The sequence below is a fragment of the Paramormyrops kingsleyae genome, chromosome 6 (genome assembly GCF_048594095.1).
Source record: "Paramormyrops kingsleyae isolate MSU_618 chromosome 6, PKINGS_0.4, whole genome shotgun sequence".
In the NCBI taxonomy this organism is placed as follows: Eukaryota; Metazoa; Chordata; class Actinopteri; order Osteoglossiformes; family Mormyridae; genus Paramormyrops; species Paramormyrops kingsleyae.
This window is the reverse complement of record NC_132802.1, coordinates 11,350,767-11,371,652: the sequence shown is the minus strand read 5'-3', so window position 1 is coordinate 11,371,652 and position 20,886 is coordinate 11,350,767. Positions and strand designations below refer to the sequence as shown.

Here is a 20,886-nt window from a genome sequence, read left to right as displayed (position 1 = left end):
TCTGAGAGTCACTGCCACAGCGCTGTGGCTCACGCACTGTGGCTCATGCGCTGTGGCTCATGTTGTGGGTATCCACATGGGGAAGAAGGTAACGAGCATGTAACGTCCCTCGTGCACCAGCACGCAAAGCGGCATGTGTTGTGTCACGCTTTAAAAGCCTGTTTCACAAATCAGCTCCATGCAAGGCCACCGTTAGGGCTGTTTGAAAGGGGCTTTATTCCACCCAAACAAATGTACACTAATTAGTTTAATACTGAGTCTCAGTCATTTTCATTAAAATGAGTCCCCTCTAGTAACAGCTTACCCCCCTTTTCTCCTAGTCCTTTATGTTATTTTTTTTTCTTCTAATGAAAATATTAGGTATTCAATCTACTGGACACATAAGGCATTGTTTCTGCGTAAGTTAAAATAAAATAAGGCCTTCACTGTTACAGGCATATTATAATGGGCCCCAGAGTCGTCTCCTGCTCATGGATGATTGAAACCTCTGGCTCCTTGCAGCTTGAGGTCGCTTCCCTCGCACCATGTTGCGAAATGAACATTTTTTTTAGACTCCCGGTGACTATGTTGCCTCGTCCTCCATTCCCTCAAAAGCCTCCGTCTTCCTCTCTGTGGTTAGGCCTCTTTTCCATTCCTGGAATAGTGCTGGTGAATATTCAATTCAATTCCATCCTGGGCATCATCCGGACATGTGGGAAGGCAGAGAGCATGGAGCAGAACATGCGTTGACACATAAATGGACAAGCACAGTAGATAAAAATGACATGTACAGCAGTACCAGGAACACACACCCTGCATTGTCAGACAGCATCCATGAAGCAGTAGGGGTTAAGGACCCTACTCACCAATGGTGATATGTTTACTCTTTTGGCCATGAAATGTGAGCCACCTGATCATGGCCATAAACATAACCTATGACATGATGCTGCTCTTAAAGATAACATTAGAGGGTTAAGACCTGCTGCTAATTCACCACATAATGTCCAAAAATAAGAAAAAACAGCAATGTGTCATAATGTCATTGGCGGGACACTGGGTTTGGGGCTCACTGATTACACATCGCACGTCAATGGCTCAAGTTCTTAACCAGTTAGGTTCAGTGAACTTGGCAAAGGCCTCCACAGATGATTAACCCAAAAGGAACATGTAGGTAGACTTGAAGGTCCCTTGTTGTCGTGATTATGACTTTGCAAAAAATTTGAAAGAACAACTAAGGAGGACTTTCGCTCAGTGGCAGCCGGCCAATAGAGGGCGCTAGGTTGACACCTTCCCTGGTTTAAAAGATATTTTAAAATAAGCAACAATTACTAATGTGTAAGTGTGTATGTTTTGAAATTGCATAATAATGTGTAATATATATAAAAAATCATTAGGTTTTGGGTAAAATCAGCTTCGCCTTTGTTCCCCTTTCACTCACCCTTATTCAAATATTGAAAAAGTTTTCTTGGGCGCTGGAGGAGCGTAGCTAATTATTGATACAAGAAATGCACACAGCAACATGAAATGAGCCAAATCTGATGCCTAAAGTGCGATACATTTATCGCCCAAGCAGATTCCTGGGCATTTGCCGGGGGCGCCTGACCACTAGGGGCGCACTCGGAGGGCTGCAGTAGTACTGTGCAGTCGCCTTGGACCACCATCTTGGTGTAACGGTATTCAGTACGCTTCATACGGTGACGCGAAAAAACTTTATAAAAGCAAAACAAATAAAAACGATATAAAGAGAGAATGATATTAATGGCTGTGACTCATACACACTGAAATAAAATGGTTGTGAGCCGTCCGCTGTCCGTTAGGTGGCTATAATTAATTATATGGTTTTTCAAACGTCATGGGTAACACTGAAGCAAGTGAAAGCGACTAAAGAAAGGTAATTTGCTGATCGATTTATTTTATCCCTGGATGTAAACTTTATTCTTGCTGTCATATCGTGAGGTCCGTGATGCTGAGCTGGCAGTCTGCTGTGTCTCTGGTTCGCTGTTGATTGTTTTTGGATTTTTTTAATTTTTTTTTTTATTTTTGGGGGGTGGCGCACGACAGCAAGGGGAAAGCGTGTAAAGCTCGACATATATAGAGCCGGGGTGGAGGCTCGAACCCTGCCCCTAGAGGTGTGACACAATGCTGCTAACCACTTTGTTACAATGTCATATTTAGGAAATTGTGCTCACAGATTTGACTTTGTGCAGTATGTATTTTGTACAATTATACATACATACAGACTGGGCTTGGCTTGGGAATCCATATAGCATCTTCCTATAAACACATGGTAACCCCAACACATTTACACATGTTAGAGGTAACATCCGCTGTCAATATTTCCACATTGTAATGGCAGCTTCGGAGAGTGGCCAAGTGTTAGCAATGTAAATCAACCGAGGAAGCGTTTGGACTGACGCTTTTACGTAAGGGATAATGTACAGGCAGCCGGTAGTTATCGCAGAAATAAGCCCCGACAGTGTGATCAGGACCCGACGCGAAGCTACTTGCCACATAAGGAAAAAAACTGGACATGAATATAAATTTGAAACATTTTATTGACGTATTTGTTTTAAATTAACATTTTCAAACGATAATCTTTGTTGGCGCGGACTGATTTTAAACATACAAGTAGTACCGGCTATGCGTTATTACTTTGGAGCGGTCATTATTTGAAAAGAACGAACCTGCAAATGTCTCAACTGACCAATCAGAATCAAGCATTCCAGAGAGCCGTGTAATAAAATGATATAAAGTCATACTTGATAAGGGTCTAGCTAGCTTCTTTCTCACCCGGTGTGCACTTAATGTACGTAATTTGCACTTAAAGTACACAATAATTCCAAAGCTGTACAAATTAAGAGCAGCTTTTCTATTATGGAAGTCTCTCCAAAGAGATCGCTGCAATTTGCTAACTTCAGCACTTCTGTGAACTCCGTGAACTCTCATCTATGGTACAACGCTGCTGTAAATAATCAGCGTTACATGTCAGGGCTTTGCTGCAATAGTTAACTTAACGGCTGCACGTTATTACTGTAATTGTGCACCAAAACGTTGCTGTTTTTTTCTACACTCACACTGCTCATTCATAATTATATTCTCCTAATGTTATTTTTTATCCCAATGTTACAATTTAATTTTTATTCTTTATTTTTAGCTTAATTTTATTCATTGGATTATTGTTTTGGATTTGATTTCTATTTTATCACGGCTACCTATATCAGACCTGAGTATCTCATTTTGCTCCCTTCATGTCTTACAATGACAATAAACATCCCTTATCTTTTCATTATCCTTTGTAATGAAATTTGCTACTTCAGAATGTGTATTTACATGCTTGAATTCAGATGTGTCTCAGATGATAATTAGGCATGTTTGTAATTAATTTCACGTCTTAATCTATGTAACAAAATCACACTCGAAGAAACTGTGTGAATATTTTAATTTTTACATTCCTCTGTCTTAAAAATGAAAAGCTGTACATATTCGAAAAAAATCCCATGCATAAACTACAGTATACACCACACAACTCAGTAAACAGGTAGTGTTACACTAAACTAAAACCGATTGGCAAAGTCATTCATCATTTCAAAAGTTATGTTTAAATTACAAAAAAAAACTTGCATTACATTAAAAATCCAGATAGTCTGCATTTCGGAAATAGCTTTTGTCAAAGTGCCTCATTTCTTTTGCTGATTAACAGCTCCAGTGTTTCTGCACCGTCAGGAAATAGCAGTCACGCGCGACATGCCTGTGCGTGTATCTCTGTTTATCTATGGGCGAGACAAAATCGGTCCCTAAAACTAAAGTTACAGTCAGTTACAAACACGGCCCCTTTCGGGGGGTCACGTGCAACTCAGTTTTCACACCTGAAAATGCATCTCAGCACAAAGTTAATACTGAACGCGTAGTGTACCAGTGAAGGGCAACCTGTTCATGATTATCTGATAGTTATGCCTGTCACGCTGCTTATTCTCAAACTAAAAATAAGGCTTAATGTAATCTATTTATAATTACTAGGGTAGGCATGGGGTGAAGTTTGTTGCGTATGCTTCAGAGAGGTAGAAATGAGCTTTGATGGGTGTTTCTTTGATGAATGACAGTGAGCTGAAAACCCCCAACAAAGCAAATGCCTGACCATTAGCTTACTAAAACTAGATAAACACATTTCTGTAAAAATCAGTATGCTTTTTAAAAGTTACAGTATTTTGTGGTCTTTCTAAAGAAAATTAAGTGCAATACAACAATACAGTTTGTACTGACTTTCATTTAAAAAGGAAAAAGAAAAACCAAATAGTACGAAAGAAAATTTATCAAAGCTTTCCTAAAGTTCAATAATTCCGTATTTCATTAGTCATAAATAATTATAATAACATATCACAAAGATGTCAAAGGAAAGAGAATGTGCTGAAGTTTTGAGAGGTTTTCACAGTGGAGTCGAGGAGCTGCGTCAGGTTGTGCAGGTCTGTAACGCTGTCGGAAGTGTTTAAGAGATGGGCCCACTCCGGAATCGTCGACAGAGAGAAGATGTGTGCCCCCCATGTGTTTATGGCGAGGGACACTGTCAGGACACCCAGGATGTTCATTACGAAGCCTGTTTTTACCTGAGGGAAATACAGACCCGTCAAGCTCCTGCTGGCCAAACAAAACGCAACTCAAGAATTTCGTTTGCCATCTATCATATATGTCACTTATGTAAAACAGTGTACAATCTCTTTGTTTCTTGACATTTAAAGATGTTTTCACTAACTGAAGGCACAAGTGAGTTGAAGGATAAACTCATGCAATTCCAGTATACACAATAATAATAAAGGATTTCTCCCTCATATGCACCCTAGGCCATAAACTGTTAAATTGTCAGAAAATATATCAGTGTTTGTAAAGTAAATGTGAGTTTCATGGTTTTGGTTGGTCTCCAAGTGATGGATCTAATCATTGACCTTTGAGAGAGTTTGTCCTTCTACTGATGAGCCGATTGGTGGGCGGTAACTAACCAACGTGTCCATATCTGGGAGGAACAATCTGTGGAGTGGAACATACCATGTCTTTGACCAATAGGTGTCCGGACGCGAAGGCGATGGAGTTGGGTGGGGTGGACACAGGGAGCATGAATGCGAACGAGCAGGAAACCGTCGCTGGGACCATGAAGTACAGAGGGTTCACCTGTCCATGCTTCGCCTGCAGGGGGAGCTCAATGTCAGCACCACAATTGACGTCGGGCAAAAGGTGTGAACACAGGTGTCCTTGAGTAAACTCATTAACAGCAAATAATGGGGTCAGATCTGTCATGGTGTCATCTGCACAAGAGGGACTGGTGATCACGGCTTTTACATTTTGTTTATTTACAAGATGCTTTTATCCAAAGCAATATTGTTGAGAGAAAGCAAAGTCAGATCATCCCTGGAACAACAGGCCTTACGCATGCGTGTCTTCTGGATTCTCATATACCCGCAAATCAACTTCCGGTTTCTCTAGGCCTGTCAAAATGCTGAACAACGGGGCTCTGTTTTAAACTCTTTTATCTATCTATCTTTTAACAGTAGTGTCATACTCCTTTGTCAGAGTTAATCCAATACACCGTAAAATTGTTTTATTTTCTCTATTGTCTTATTAACATTTTTAATTTTGTTGTTTCACTCCAGAAATGCCGGCCCTGTATGCTTATTGTAATGTAATGTGACTGACCATTACTTTCTTCTCATCGCTTGTTAATGCGTTGTTGCTATTTTGCCTTATGTGATGTTTTTTAAAGGGAAGCTGAGTGAGAACAATGTGTTCAGCATATCTCAGTTTAAAACACACCTGACTTCACTCGAAACAATGTGAAGAAAGACCAGTAGCCTGTGCATAAGGAAACCTTCACATGGAAAGTGGGGTAATTATTAATATACATTAAGATCTATCATGAAGTAAATTTATACACTGTAGGGTGAATGAAATGTATTTTACAAACTTTTTAATATATTGTCAAATAGAAATGGTTTAGCGATGTTAATCACGAATAATCAAAGGCAATAGAGCCAAAAGGATGCAACTATAGTAAATACACCCATCAGCCTGTTAAATGCGTGTTACTGTAATCACTACTGTATTACTATTTAAACAGATACCTAATAATGGATATTAAACTGATACAGGCTTCTTACTACTGAAAGTAAGCATCAAGGCTACATGCCACGTCTGCGCTAATGAATAACTTTTTAAATCTAAGTCTGAGTTCACAGGCATAGAAAATATTTAAAGATACCTTGCATGAGCTTTACAGACTCATCCTAGTAATTTACAGCTAATAGTTCTCATGCCTTTTGACACAACATGAGGGGATAGTGGAACACGGCTGAATAATGGCAGCAGTGATGAATTTCAAATAATTCTGCTACTTTATTCATCACCATGCAAATGTATGGGTGGAAAACCTATTTTGACATACAGTGCATGAACACCTTTCCCAATCAGCTCTGAATAAGTGCATTTCTAATGCATTGGCTCCCTTTTGATAACCTCACCCTGGCACGTAAAACTTTCCCTGTACATTTCATTTTTGTTTTCTCGGTTAAACCTCAATCACTTCAATCACAAAGTTGTTTTTGTATTAGCCATATTATTTTAAAATACTTTATTGTGCAGTGTTTCACTAAGGATGATCAGTGTCATCAGCTTTGGTTAGCTGGCTGACATTAGATTTTCAATTTGAGATAAGTCTGCATGTATGTAACAGTTTTATTACCCTATAAATAGTCTTTATGGTTTGCAAACTACCCCAACGCTTTTGATGCAGCTAATTTCAGGTTTATAATAGAATATTGATTTGCTGTACGATTTCTGGCGTGAGTGTGACAGTCAGAAAGTGTGTCATGCCAGATGTGTGAAACTTGACAACCTTGGGATAATTAAAAAAAAAATGTTTTTCTTAAAATGCTTAATTATAATGAAAAGATGTTACTGCCTTAATTTATTTTATTAAAAAAAAAAAACCCTGAATATTCTCAGCTCTTCACCATAATATCACTGTCTTGTTTTCAGGTTAGCTACTGATCCCACAAACCAGAAGCTGCTGGTATAATGTCTAATGGAAATACGTCACGTACATTATGTGCATAGAGCCTATAGGCACTGCATCACTTGCTTAGTCAAACCCCACCCCCACATCTTACCCTAAACAACATTCATCATAACTTAAAGGCAGACATATTGCTGAAGGCTGGTTTATAACGCACTGCACCTATACATTTCCGGCCAACAGCTTCCTGTAAATCCTGTACATCTCGTAAATCAGCCTTAGCTATTTCCTGCTGTTTGGAAAATCAGTTCCACAGGCGAGGTAGCTGAAGCCAGAACAAGCATCAGAGACCCAGGTGGGAACATTACCAGCTCTGCGATAATCGGCAGGAATATGATGATAGTGGCTGTGTTGCTGGCGAACTCGGTGAAGGTGGCGACGAAGGCGGTGATGAGAATGACTGCTACAGGAGGGGGGACTCCTACTAGGGGGTGCATGTGATTCCCAATCCAGGTGGCCAGGCCGGACTCCTGCAACACACAGGGGCAGGGATAGCTACACTGCACAGTAAAAGCTATTACAGTTCACTTATTAGGTACACACTTCTGTTCGAAGTGAAGTCCAAGAGAGAGAAGCTTGGCCTCAGACAGCAGGGTCAGCCTGCATCTCTCAATAAATTGGCGTTAAGGGCCTTGCTCAAGGGCGATGAGGAGGTCACTCAGCTAGCCACAGGATCTGGACCCATGACCTTCCACATAGGCAGCATTAGAGCCCAACCCAGTAGGCTGTGGGACACTTCCATGTACGAGACCATCAGAAAGCTCAACTGTGGTCAATGAACCCATACCCTACAGGAATCCACGGCTATCACTAGATTACTGTCTCTTGTATTTATTGCGCTTGTCTCTATTCATTATTACTGTCTTGTATATTTACTATTTTTGTACACTTCCCATTGCACTGTTCGTTGCTACGGTTGTGAGAATTGCGCACAAATGTTTCACTCACTTCCACTCTACTAAATATCAAGTCATGTGACAAATGTGGTTTTGTTTGATTGGATAAAGGCGCAGATCTGTAATTCACTGGGGCGCACACCAACCCGGTGCAAGGCAGGATCAGAGCAGGTAGCCAGGCTAATATTGTTAGCCTTATTCTTCATCTAGCCTGTTGTATAGGAGTTGAGTGACTTTTTTAATTGGACATGGGAGGCACAAACAAGCCATTCTTAGGCAGGGTTTCATTTTATGTTTTCAAAGATGTGAGAATGTGTACCTCACATGCTTTGGCCATGGCAAAACCTCCACCAAGCAGCAGGATGATGTTCCAGGGTACGCAGTCTTGGGCTTTTTTCCACGACAGCAATGGCACATATTCCGTATTTGGTGCTATGGGGGCAGAGAAGAATCAGGGCGATATAATGAAAATGCTGATTAGTCAAAAAGCAGAGCTGCCCATTTAAAAAACAACATCAGCGAATCAGTTGCATCTCAGAAACTGGTAACGGTTTGAGAACACTGGATTTTGATCATGCCACCACTACACTCTGCAATATAAAGAATTTAAAAAGTTCATAGACGCAGAGGGTTTTTGCCTGGGGAGGTGTCTGACTGCTCAGGTTGTGCTGGAAAGGTTACCGTAGCGAGGGTAAAGTAAACATGGATTTGGCAATATTAATATAATAACCACACAAACAGAAGGGCCACAGTCCTCATCCACCCCAGGACTCCTCTCAGTCTTCTCAATCTGAGTCATTTACATTCCTCAGATTATTTACAGTATTGTTCTTAATAGTGTGCTTTGGTTACCGGCTTTTGCTGGGGCTTGGGAAAAAAACAGTTAATTTTTATCTGAACTGTGCAACTATGCCATTTGCTTTTGGTCAGTGATTTTAATTGAAATGGCAGACTTTTCACAATGCCTGTGATGGTTATGACACTTCCCTTGCTTAATTTAAGAAGTGTGACCCGACAGTTACTCACAGTGCCAGTCAATCCACCACTTCAAAGACGGCTTCTGGGATGGGAAGAAGAACAGTATGGACACGATGGCCACCCCAGTGACGGCATCTGACACGTACCTGGAAGGATGATTCACACATAAACACAGGTGATGTGTCAAATGCGTCTATCCAGTGTCCCACTAACAACCAATAGAAAGTCCAGTGTCAAATTAAAGCATGACTGCAGTACCAGTGCTGTTACATATAGAATACTATGCAAAAATCTTTGCCAGTCAAAGAAAATTATGTTGAAATGATCTTCATGCTGGTGTATTATGTCTGTCAAAGTTTTAGTTCACCCTTTTAGAAACCTCTCCTAAAGTCCCTACTATTTGCAGTAGCCATCGCATATACCCATGTATTTGTTGACATGACTACTAGATAAACCATATTTGGTTAATCAATGCCTCATCAAATAATTTAATTGAGCAAATTAATTAATTGATCTGGTGGTGACATTTAACCTATCAGTAACTTTTTCGAGAACCATTTTACTTTTTATTCTTTATGTTTATTTGCATATATTCTAATGATATTTTTTCTCAGCAAATACATACTTACTACCCAGATAAATAGCTTTTCTGTGATGGCTTAAGTGTTTTGCTCTGTTCTGTGTTTTGTGACAAATATAACAGCACAATGGCCTCCATCACTCGTGTGAGAACCTGACTCATCCATAGTGTCCACGAGAATCCTGCTCATACCCTTTGGGGAAGAAGACAGACCACCCTTGGAAGAACTTTGGATCTCTGGTGAATAGGAGGACGGCAAACAAGATGAAGAAGAATAAGATGGCTCCTTCAGAAAACCTGAAAAAAAGAAAAAAAATGGTTTAGGCTGGTACAATTACACAGGAAAATAATTCCCAGGAAAACATGGGCAGCCATGTTTTTAAAAGGGTAGGCTAAGAAATAGCGTGTTAATTTCCCTGTGTTTTATGCAAAATACAGGTAACTGCCAGTCAGTGTCGGTCAATCCATTAGTTGACATAGGCCAAGAGTGGCAACTTCTGAGGAAATGTAAGAGCCCCACCCGCAGTAAACTTCACCCCTGACACGTCCTGAGCCAGGGACCACTCTAAAATCCCCTGAGGGTATTCAGTTCAGTTGACATTTGTTTACATGGACCTTAATGGCATTTGTTTAATATTGGCAAATGGGTGTGGTGTTTATGGTTCTGCAAATTTAGGCTTTTGTGTCTGTAATCAGAAGTTTGTTGGCTCAAATGCCATGGGCAACAGAACAGTCGCTTCAAAGTTCTTGAGTATAGCCCTTAACCACAAAACAACTGGAAAATTGACTGGCTCTAGGCTCTCTATCCAAGATTTGTTCTTACCTGTTTCTCGAAGGAGAGCATGATGGGACACGCAAATACGACAAGGAATTGCTGTGTACCTGCACTCATACTTGTACAATGTTGTGCTCATTGTCATACTGGGCCATTCCACTTTCATTAAGAGGGAAATGCTTCACCACAGGTCGAATGTGTGCATTATCAGCTTTTAGCTTGTTTACTGAGGTATCTAAACCACAGCAGAAAATCCAATCCCACACCATAACAAAAACAACAACATCAACAACCCTGCAGGCTCCTTTTGGCTTACGCCACACATGCCTTTTCTGGATGAGTGATGATTCATCTGACCATGTTACATTTCAGCTGATCACCAGTCCTGTGGTGTGTTAACCAATTTACTGGGAAAGCTTCTTTTGATAGTAATGAAACTGCATGGTTTCCAGATAACATCTGTCGGTCAAGTTCTGATAAAATATTGCAGCCCACTGGCTCAGAACTTCTTGTCTGGTCAACCTTTCATCTTGAACCAGTGTGGAGGCATCCAGGGGGTGGTTTACTCACAGTATTACCTAAACCTATGGCACCTTTCCCTCATCCTTCACAATAACAAAGCGAGCAGTCTTCTTCACTGAAGTTCCCTTTAAACCCAGCCCCTAATCACCCTTCTCTCAAAGGCAATGAAACCTATTCTTCTAGTCATGGTACTATTTTTGCACAAAATACAAATTTAGTCACCCAGAATTTCTATGGGATTCCACTTGAAGGTACAGTAGTCTACAAGCCAGTTCTGCCAGGTTCAACAACAGCCTCTCCATCGAGGCTATCAGGACACTAATCACCCGTTGTCCCACCTCACCGCCTACCCCTTCCTGTTACCCCCCCCTTATAAACCCTCATGTCCAGCCCCCCAGTTTCATACTGTGTTCTGCACTTTAAGTCCTACAAAAACCCTGCCCTTGACACTTGCTGTTTGTATGTTGTATGGGGGACCGTTATGTCATGCCACTGTGTGCCTATATATGGATTTTATGACAGTAAGGGGCCACTTGACTAAACTCAATGATGGGATGTTGCTCAGTGATTCACGAAATCTGTGTGAAAGCGGATTCTTTCCACATTCTTCCCAGGTTTGTGAAAGCGAATTCTTTCCACATTCTTCCCAGGTTTAATCAATTATCTTAATAGTTACTTGCATGTTTCACATTATTTACAAAACACCCCACAACCCTGTATTAGGTATGCAGTTATGGAAGATGGATGGATGGATGGATGGATGTAAAAACAAAACATAAATGTGTGAATAAGGTAAACCGTTAACCAATGCTTTAGCAAATTGCTAGTTATTATAATACGAGGTTCACAATCTGCTGTATTTTTCAGCACTCTGTACACAGGGCTGATTTAACGCTACGTACTTCATAGATCCGAGTTTCTTGTAGTCATCATCAATGATGGCCTTGGCTTGTTTCTCGGCTTCTGCTCGCCGATCCTGCTTTTGAACACAGAGTCTGCAAAGGAAAACAACACGGTGACGCAACAGCAGCAGCAAGTGACAACAAAAGGAAAATCACCGTCGTAATGATTTTGAAACATCACTGCAATTGTTTACAAGCTACAAATACTGCACAACTCATGGTCACGCCATCGCGGTGGCGTCAGAGGCGAACAAGGTGTTGCGGATTCAACTCCCAAAAAGGGAATTTGTTGTTATGGAAGAAACATCCAGAATGGGACAAATATTACAATGTTTATGACGCACAATGGATATAAAATGCACAAACTTACACATCCTTTGAAAAGTTTGCGCTGTCTGTGGGCCTTGTACTGTATATATGATATTTATAATAGAAGTAAGTCTTAATTGATGACAAATCACCCATAGAGACAGCTAGGGCCACATAGTAACCAGGGATGGACTGGGATTTAAAATCAGCCCTGGACTTTTGTCCAGACAGGTTCATCATACATTCAGGTCAACAATGCTGCTGTGTTTGTTGGGAGGGTGTGTGTGTGTGTGTGTGTATATATATATATATATATATATATAAAACTATGATGTTTGTTATAATCAAATAATGCTTATTATTAATGAATAGTTAAACTGTTAAAATATGTTATGCTGTTGAGATGCTGCATATGTTTGTCCTATGAATGCATAATTAATGTATTATGAAGGTGCAGATAATGTAAATCCTTACCGAATAAGCATAGTAATTGACAGAGTAGGTATTGCTGTCAAAATTATTGATCACTAACACATGTGTAGCGTCTAAAATTTAACAAACCACCAGGCGTCAAACCACTGAAATTTAGCCAAGAGAATGAAACTCATCTAAAGTTTTGCATGACGCTGTCTTTTATGAATTGCTTCAATAATATGTAAATAGGGACATACCATAGTAATGCCTCGTTAAGTGAAAACAGTTTACGAGTAAAGCGAAAATATTAGGGTGGGGATATGTGCCGTTACAGGCAAGCTAACCATGCGCTAAGCTTCATGAAGCTGGTCCTGATCTTTGGCTCTGCTTCCAAAGGGTACGTTTGGTACCAAAACACAATAAAGTTACAGATTCAGTTAAGGAATTCCCTTTAAATACAGGGGCCCTTGAATATATACAATCTAATGTAAAATTGGGCAGGGGAGGCCCGTAATGACATTTTGTCCAGGGACCCAGAACTTCTAGGTACGCTCCCAGCCTTACGTATAACCACCCCCCCCTCCCCCCGCTGCTAAAACAGTGGCGCTTCAACTGCATGGATTAGCTCACATTTTGCAGCAGAGCAGTACAGTTCCAGTATGAGGCAGAGAGGTTTACCTGGTGTTAAGCCCTCCGTAAAGAAAGGAGATCCAGATCCACCCCAGAACCAGGAATAGCAGCATGAGAGGAAATCCAAACACAAACCAGGAGCCAAAATTGATTACGTCACAGTCTGGGAAATAACTGTAAACAAAACAGATTGTTATGTATTTTATATAATCGGGTAACACTGGGTATTTCAAATTAATTCCTGAAGCAGAGCTGAGCCAAAGGTGTGCCCCAACTTGTCCCTTTGTCTTTTGTACACTATATTATATTATTTAGACATTCCTGCATTCAACTGAACTCTAAAAAGTCAGCTGATCAGAGAGGAACTTGCACTGCACTTGTTGAGTGAAGGTGCCGCACAGGTGTGTGGTTTGGGTGCGGAACAGGTCCAACCGGCCATTTTTAACCAGCCGCCACCCACACAATGCATTTCACCCCCAGTGTTTTGAGCTCTTCTTAATAGTTATCAAGACTTTCTTATTGTTTTTGTTACTTATAACGATAGGAAAATCAGGCAATTATATTTGGCTAAAGTCAGAGGCACAGTAGGGACATGGATATATCTTGGCAGATTCGGGGGGGTGGGGGGCGGTGGGTGGTAGTACTGAAAAGGGGCCCTTCAATATGTGAAATTATATGTAAAATTGGCCAGGGGGCCCCAAGGTGAATTTCTAGCTGAAAATTAATCACTACCGACAGCACGGATGACAGGTCTGGATGAAATCTGTACCAGAAAAAATGTAGCTCACCTCAAAAATGGCCTGAACTTATCTGAAAAACAAAGCTATCTGAGAGTGAGCGAGGGAGAACAGCAAGGACAAAAAAAGATAAGCAGATAAGTGGTGAATGGCACAGAGGGCCAGGCTTGGCGAAGGGAGGAACGCACTGGAGAGACGTGGTACCTTTTTAACTGGCCCGCGAGGATCAGATTGGGAGCAGTGCCTGTCAGAGTGGCAGTGCCCCCTATGCTGGCTGCATAAGGGATGCAGATCATAAAGCCTTTCCACACCTTCAGCTGATACTCCGATTCTGTCCTGATTTCCTCCAGAGTCTGACCCTCAGGTTTCTGCCTCATGTCCGGCCTTCAGGGACAATGACAGGATGGCGTCAGATCACCAGAGGAAAGTGTAGCATCTTAAAAACTGCTTTTTGTGACTTGTTACCTATCTTCTACTGTCAGTATTTCCTTCTCAGATGTCAGGGCTTGCAGCTTTACTGGTGATAGGCCTATAAAGTGTAAAGAATTAGTATTATGGTACAATAAACCTTTACCTTTATCTGTTGCTAATTCTGACGATAATTGGTTTCTTATCAGGAAAAGTTCTTATCTGGAATGCAACAAGTCATACTTTTCTCTTTTGATATATACAGTTTATTTCTACTAATTGTTTCCTGCACATGATACAATTTTTAAAAACTACAGCCTATGACCATTGACAAATTTTGATAGCAATTGGTGGTTTTCACTAGCAATTTCACTGCTGGCACACCAACCCCATCATACATTCCAGACATTATACTGCGGTATACTGTATTTTGATGGCATTTTAAAATGCAGCGCTTTTCCATTATTATCCGGTAGATAATGAGGTAATGGCATTTTCATCCACCTCCCCGAAATCAAGGTGCCTATTGTGGAACGTCTGCATTTACATACAAATATGTCAAAAGCAGGAATGTAATGTATAGAGGACTGGATGAAGTTCCAAGCTGGAAGTAAAAGTTAGAATAGAACTCTTCACGATGAAGCCGTATGAAGTCTGTCATGTTGGATAGCAGCCATTACAGCCTGCTTCTGCATGGGTGTCACTGATGGGCCATGTTGTGCAAGTATTGAGTTTCACAAACATTTAACACAGACGCAGCGTTTTACCGGTGAGTAACAACAGGAAACGCTTTGGGGGATGTGACATGTCTCCTGGCCAGACTACAAGACTCCCTAACAGTAAAACACCAATTATGTTAATAAGAAACCTCGGAATCAAGCCCCTCCCACCTTATAAACACACATTTTGTTGCAGTTAAAAGAATGTTACCTTCTTCCTCCCTATTAAGCTTGCAGTTTTCCTTCAAGGTTTGTAGATCTCCGAAGAGACTCTCCAGGATGGCGTTGGCAATGGGCAGCATCATGGCTGTGGTGGCTGTGTTGCTGAGCCACATGGAGAGGAACGATGAGGTGACCATCATGCCCAGAACCAGCCTGGCGGAAGGGCAAATCATCAGTGAGAAAGACTGAGTCAGGCCTGTATCACAGGTACACCCATTATGGCTGAGCTGGAGAACACAGTTCTGATGTAAACAGGTGCTGAGGTAAACAGGTGATCATCATGCCCAGAATCGTCCAGGAACCATTTCAGAGAAAGACTGAGTCAGGCCTGTATCACAGGTACACCCATTATGGCTGAGCTGGAGAACACAGTTCTGATGTAAACAGGTGCTGAGGTAAACAGGTGATCATCATGCCCAGAATCGTCCAGGAACCATTTCAGAGAAAGACTGAGTCAGGCCTGTATCACAGGTAAACACAGTCATGCTAAAGAGCTGCACCTAGTTCTGGAGAAAACAGATCAAAAACACAAAGACTTCCTCGTGAAATTCAGCTAGAACTTTTAACAGCACTACCTGCGACCATGAGCTAGTAATCCACCGTATGGCTCGGGGAAATTTTCCGCAGGGAAACACATGTAGGATTAGGATAATTTAGATGAAAAATTGGATATTGGTTGCTGAAAGCTAAAGGGCAGGGTGACTCAAATGGTTAATGAGTGGTGTTGGGGTATCAATGTTCAAGCCTGGGGCTGGAATTGTTAGATTTTTGTTTTGGGATAGTGTGTCGCTCTATGCATTAGGCCACTGTGTCTGAGATCGAAAGATAGCTGCTTCAAATTCCATGGTCGGCAGTGATATTTTACTTTTGGGCCCTGAGCAAGGCCCTTAACTCCCAATAGTTCCAGGGTCTGGCTGGTTGATGTTTGAACATCGCTTTGGATAAAAGGGTCTGATAAACAAATGCTGCGTAACTAACAGGAGAGTATTTCCATAAAAAGGTGATAACTCATCGAGAGTAGGACAGCATGACTCACCAGGCTGGCTTTACGCCAACGATTTTCAGGACCCTCAGAGCAATCCTGCGATGCAGGTTCCATTCTTCAATGGCTGACGCCATCACTAGCCCGCTGAGAAACAGGAAGTTGGTTTCCAGGAAGTATTGTGGGCAGACTAGCTTAGAGGGCAAGACGCCCAGTGTTGGGAAGAGGCAGATGGGCAACAGGGCAGTGACGGCCAAAGGCAGGGCCTCCGTGCACCAAAACACGGCCATCAGCAGCACCACGTACAGGCATTTCCCTTCCTGGAAAAGAAAACCAACCGCAAGACGTCAGTTCCCTCCTACAGGGTTGTGATGGTGGAAGATAGAAACCATTAGGACAGAAACAAATTGCATGACCACCAGTAATTAAACACATTAAGTAAGTTGATGTTATTCAAAAAATCGTACTGTCCTCGTCTAATGTCATGCAAGTGAAAAGGTCCTTCAACAAGGAACCGGTATATATAAATCAACTTACAGCACACAGAGGATTGAGCAAACTGTTCTTCATTCCATACTCCACCGCTCTGGTGACTGATCTGTCCCTTGGGTGGCTCCTTGTTTTTGGAGTCCCCGTTGCCTAGATATCCATAACTCTCCAAATCGTCTCCTCTTGCCTTAGAACCTCCTCATCCTCTCTAGTTCTCACACTCCCTCTGTCCTGCTTTCTTCACCGTCATCCCTCCATCTCACCCTTACTCATCTTACTTCACCCATTCCCTACTTAAGGTTTTCCTTTTTACTGTTGCACTGCAGCTCTGGAAAAAATTAAGAGACCACAGCACATTTTTTTGTTTTTTGTTTCTCAATTTATGGGTGTGCATCTGTGAATAATATATTTTTTCTTGTAAACTGCAACCTGGTTCCCCTCTGCTTCTCATTAATGAAGGCCTTCTTCCTTGCTTTATGGGACTTCAGTCCTGTTTCTAGGAGCCTGATACAAACTGTCCTAGCAGTGCATTTCACACCTGCACTTAATGTTTCCCATTCCTTTTGAAAATCACTTGATGTCATCCTCCGATCCATGAGAAACTGCCAGATAAGTTAACGGTCATCTCTGGCATTAGAAATGGCTTCTGCCCTCCCACCTGGCTGGTTTCTGGTTGTTCCCAGTGTCTCCTGCTTCACCTTATTCACATGTACAGCTCCCTTAGAAATTTTGAGCCTGGAAGCAACCTGTTGTGTAGCCTTCTGCCAGCAGAACCAGGATTAAACCAGGATTTAAAAATGCAGATTTTTAAATAAATAATACAGTGTGGTCTCTTAATTTTTTCCAGAGCTGTATTTGCTCCGTGTGTCAGTTGTGGAATAGTGGCAGTTGCCTGACAAAGACAAGTAATAATAATAAGGTAAAGTGATCATAAAGGTGATCATAAAGTGAAATGTCTCTTGTCTTAGTGCCTGTATAAAGTTTTGTTACACACATACCTCTGATTCACCATCAGTAAATAACCTCCTGCCCCCAAAGTATGTTTTTGTTTTGGTCTGTTACCTTAAGAGTGGATGATGAAACCTAACACTCCCATTGACCAGCTTTCTCTATGACAAACATAAATAACAACTAGGGGGTATTTCATATGTCTTAGAATATATATATATATATATATATATATATATATATATATATATATATATGTGTGTGTATGTATATATATATATATATATATATATATATATATATATATATATATATATATATATATATATATATAGTCTTATAAACTTCTGCAGTTCTCTTTGGGATTAATAATGTATGTATATATGTACAGTATGTATCTATCTATCTGTCTGTTCATCCAGAAATGGTTCTGGATATATTCTCTCTCAATATTTGTTAACTTACGTTATATAAACGGTGTGCAGCTTCAATCTTGCAGCTCCACAGGGCGCATTGGATTATGGTCAAACACGAGGTGTGTTGGATTATGGTTAAAATTTGTGCATACTAGGCACAAATTCAAATGTATTCTAAAAAACCTCTTAGCTCTTAGCTGGACACAGACACAAACTTGTTTTTTTTCCCCATAATTCCCTAACAGTTGTCTAATTTCTAGCTAGGGGAAAACGTTCTGCTTTTCTCAGTTAAAATTATTTAAAGTATTTTTTCTTAGAGGACACTCCATGCTTCTACCAAATTGTACATGCCTGTACAAGCCAGGGATTCTTGGTAAAAACGGACTGCTTTCGGCGGTCTGTTTTTGCAGTTTTTTTTTAACAAACGTATATATTTTACAATGATTTGGTTGTTCTACATTTTTTATATGTGCACTAAGAGAATAGCAGGCCTATGATACACCAAGGACACTATTTTACAAAACTGATATATTGTTCAGATTCCACATTTTACAACCAAAACTATAACTACGTATTATTTTTGTAGCATTTTAAGCAAATAGCTAAAATAGATTATTACCAAAAAAATAATTTACGTATGTGCTATTATACATACGGAGTACGTTAGACCGAAAAATTGTTGCTTTTCATTGAACACCTCTGATTGTGGAAGGTAATTCATTTAAATGAATTTAGTAGACATTTTTGTCCAAAGCGACGTACAAATGAGGCAGATACTATACTACAAACACTTTTATGTGGTGTTTCTTTCAATTCATCACGTCAAAGAGCAGTAAAGTTGTCATAAAGTGATGAACCATGAATGAACCCATGACCATATCAGTATCCCAGACAATTGAGGACCAAGCACGTGATTGCGATAAATTTCATGTGCAAACAAAATATTGTTGCATAAGGTAACATGAGACGGAAACAGACGGACAAGTTTTTTTTTTTATTATTATTGAATAACCTTATCTGTCGGAAGTTATAGCTTGCTGAACCTAATTTTAGTAAACTTACTTGTTCATTCAATGACCACAACGCCGCAATTGCCAAATACAAAGTCAATGTGATGTATTAAACTTGTAATAAAGAAATCTCCTACCTTTGCCGGAAGAGCGAAAATCAGGGGGAGAAGTAAGAACGGTGTCAGAATAATAATTAGTTGTTTTCTGACGCACCAGAGTTTCTTTCCGAAAGCAAAAGCCATGTCAAAAATTCACAAAACGTATTCTGTTCTTTTCTGACTTTAAAGGCGGAAAGGCGCCAGTACAGGTGCGCAATGTTTACAACCGGTCGCCTTTATCGCTTTTTTTTTACCCCCAGGAAAAGATTAACTATGGACTTGATGTTAACGTCTGACTAACCCTTCAATTTCGTACACGTGCTGTTTTTTCTTTGGCTAAAGAAAACACTAACGGCAATCGGGATAAACGTCCAGTTGTGTCATCTCAAGTATGATTGTCTGACATACGACTAATGCAAATGTAAGCCTGACTAGTATTGTTTTCCCATTGATTCTGAAAGAACGCGTTGTACAACCACCTCAATGAAGATGTGTAAAACTTTTTTAAAGCACTGTTTTAATAATGTTCGTCAGAACATTTTACATTCATTCATCCATCCATGCATCTTTTGTCAAGTAAAAGGTTGCAGTGATTTTACAAAAACGCTTCTGTGAAATATACTTTAATATGCATATTCTGTGGTGTCCTAAGGTGGTGGAAGGGATCCCGGAATGCAGTCGTGAATTGAGGAACACCCCCTCCCCAAGGGGACTTTATTTAATATTTAAGTCGTTGGGCCGATGACAGGGAACAATGACAGAACTGGAGGAGACAGGACTGGGAAGCATGTATATACCAGAATAACGAGAGAATGATATGAATCAGGCGTTGATATTTACCACACGAGAACTGGGGATCAGGAACAGGACATAGCTGGGAAGCAAGAGGAGGGTTCTGGTGGCCCCTGCTGGTCAAATCAGGGGATGGATTGGACAGGTTGTGACAAAGCCCCCCCCCCCCCAAAGAGAGCACTCCAGGCACAGAAGACCCTACTACGACTAGAACAGGACAGATGGGGCCAACGATGGGACAGGGCACTGCTGGATCAACAGAGCACATGGGACGGACACCAGATGAGACCCGTAACTGGACCAAAGGGACAGAAGCCAGAACGCAACACAGGACTGGACTGGGAACACGAGGTAACCTTGAAAACAATGATCGGAGTCCAGGCAAGACAAGAAGGGCAGAACCACAGGATAGGACAAACAGCAGGACTAGGAGCATAGAACCAGCAAGGGCAGGACCAGGGACCAGAGAGGTGACAGGAGACACCAAAAACACCACAAACGGATATATAGAGGGACAAAAGGGACTGATATGGAGAGACGTAAGGCAGAAACAGAGGGCGTAGGCTGAGGCCAGATGGCGACACGAAAGAGATCCGGAACAGGGGATCAAGCAGGATGGAGGGGACAGGTAGGCCAGAGCAGAGCTGGAATGTGCCACGTGTCCCCTCACCTTTGCTTCTGCAGAAGGGTGGCCCGGACGGACAGTATTGAGTGACCGGGAGTCTGGGTGGCCGGCACAGATAGTGTGCTCCAGTCTCCTCCTCCAGGAGATGAAGACTTGGCCAGCCCCTCCTTTGGGCCCCAGATGACACTGGTGGCCACCCCGGGGGAGACCACGGGCTGAGCCACGGTGGGGGGCGATTGGGAGCCACCGGGGCAATTGGGAGCCACCGGGTGAATCTGTGGGGTACTGATGGGCTGAGCCGTGGCCATTAGGAGCAGGACCTTCTCTGCTTCCTGGAGTTCCTTGTCTAGGGTGAGTTCAGACAGCACCCTCCCGGTAAGTAGGAAGAGGGTTCTGGC

At 41.4% G+C, this 20,886-nt stretch overlaps 1 protein-coding gene and 1 long non-coding RNA gene across 2 annotated transcripts; one reads left to right on the top strand and one right to left on the bottom strand.

Annotated features, from left to right (window-relative positions):
• Nucleotides 1-1,632: 1,632 nt before the first annotated feature.
• LOC111855803 (uncharacterized) lies at nucleotides 1,633-9,746 on the top strand. Its single transcript, XR_002840964.2, has 3 exons — nucleotides 1,633-1,870; nucleotides 8,951-9,085; nucleotides 9,614-9,746. It is a non-coding gene; the product is annotated as an uncharacterized lncRNA (long non-coding RNA).
• Nucleotides 3,401-19,338, bottom strand: slc13a3 (solute carrier family 13 member 3). Its single transcript, XM_023835200.2, has 13 exons — nucleotides 19,111-19,338; nucleotides 16,165-16,430; nucleotides 15,118-15,281; nucleotides 14,245-14,308; nucleotides 13,984-14,163; nucleotides 13,091-13,216; nucleotides 11,690-11,782; nucleotides 9,683-9,787; nucleotides 8,959-9,056; nucleotides 8,252-8,364; nucleotides 7,345-7,506; nucleotides 5,017-5,154; nucleotides 3,401-4,580 (listed from the first exon to the last, which is right to left on the bottom strand). Exons 1-13 carry the CDS (start codon nucleotides 19,213-19,215, stop codon nucleotides 4,365-4,367), a joined length of 1,830 nt encoding a protein of 609 aa, XP_023690968.1. The 5' UTR covers nucleotides 19,216-19,338; the 3' UTR covers nucleotides 3,401-4,364.
• Nucleotides 19,339-20,886: the final 1,548 nt, after the last annotated feature.

What these genes read in the sequence shown, in the direction of transcription:
- slc13a3 (XM_023835200.2), bottom strand. Translation starts at nt 19,215, where the DNA reads ATGGCTTTTGCTTTCGGAAAGAAACTCTGGTGCGTCAGAAAACAACTA. An exon ending in ATACTGACAGTAGAAGATAG is followed by an intron (nt 14,164 to 14,244) that starts GTAACAAGTCAC and finishes TTGTCCCTGAAG; the next exon opens with GCCGGACATGAGGCAGAAAC. An exon ending in AAGAAACTCGGATCTATGAA is followed by an intron (nt 9,788 to 11,689) that starts GTACGTAGCGTT and finishes TCTTTTTTTCAG; the next exon opens with GTTTTCTGAAGGAGCCATCT.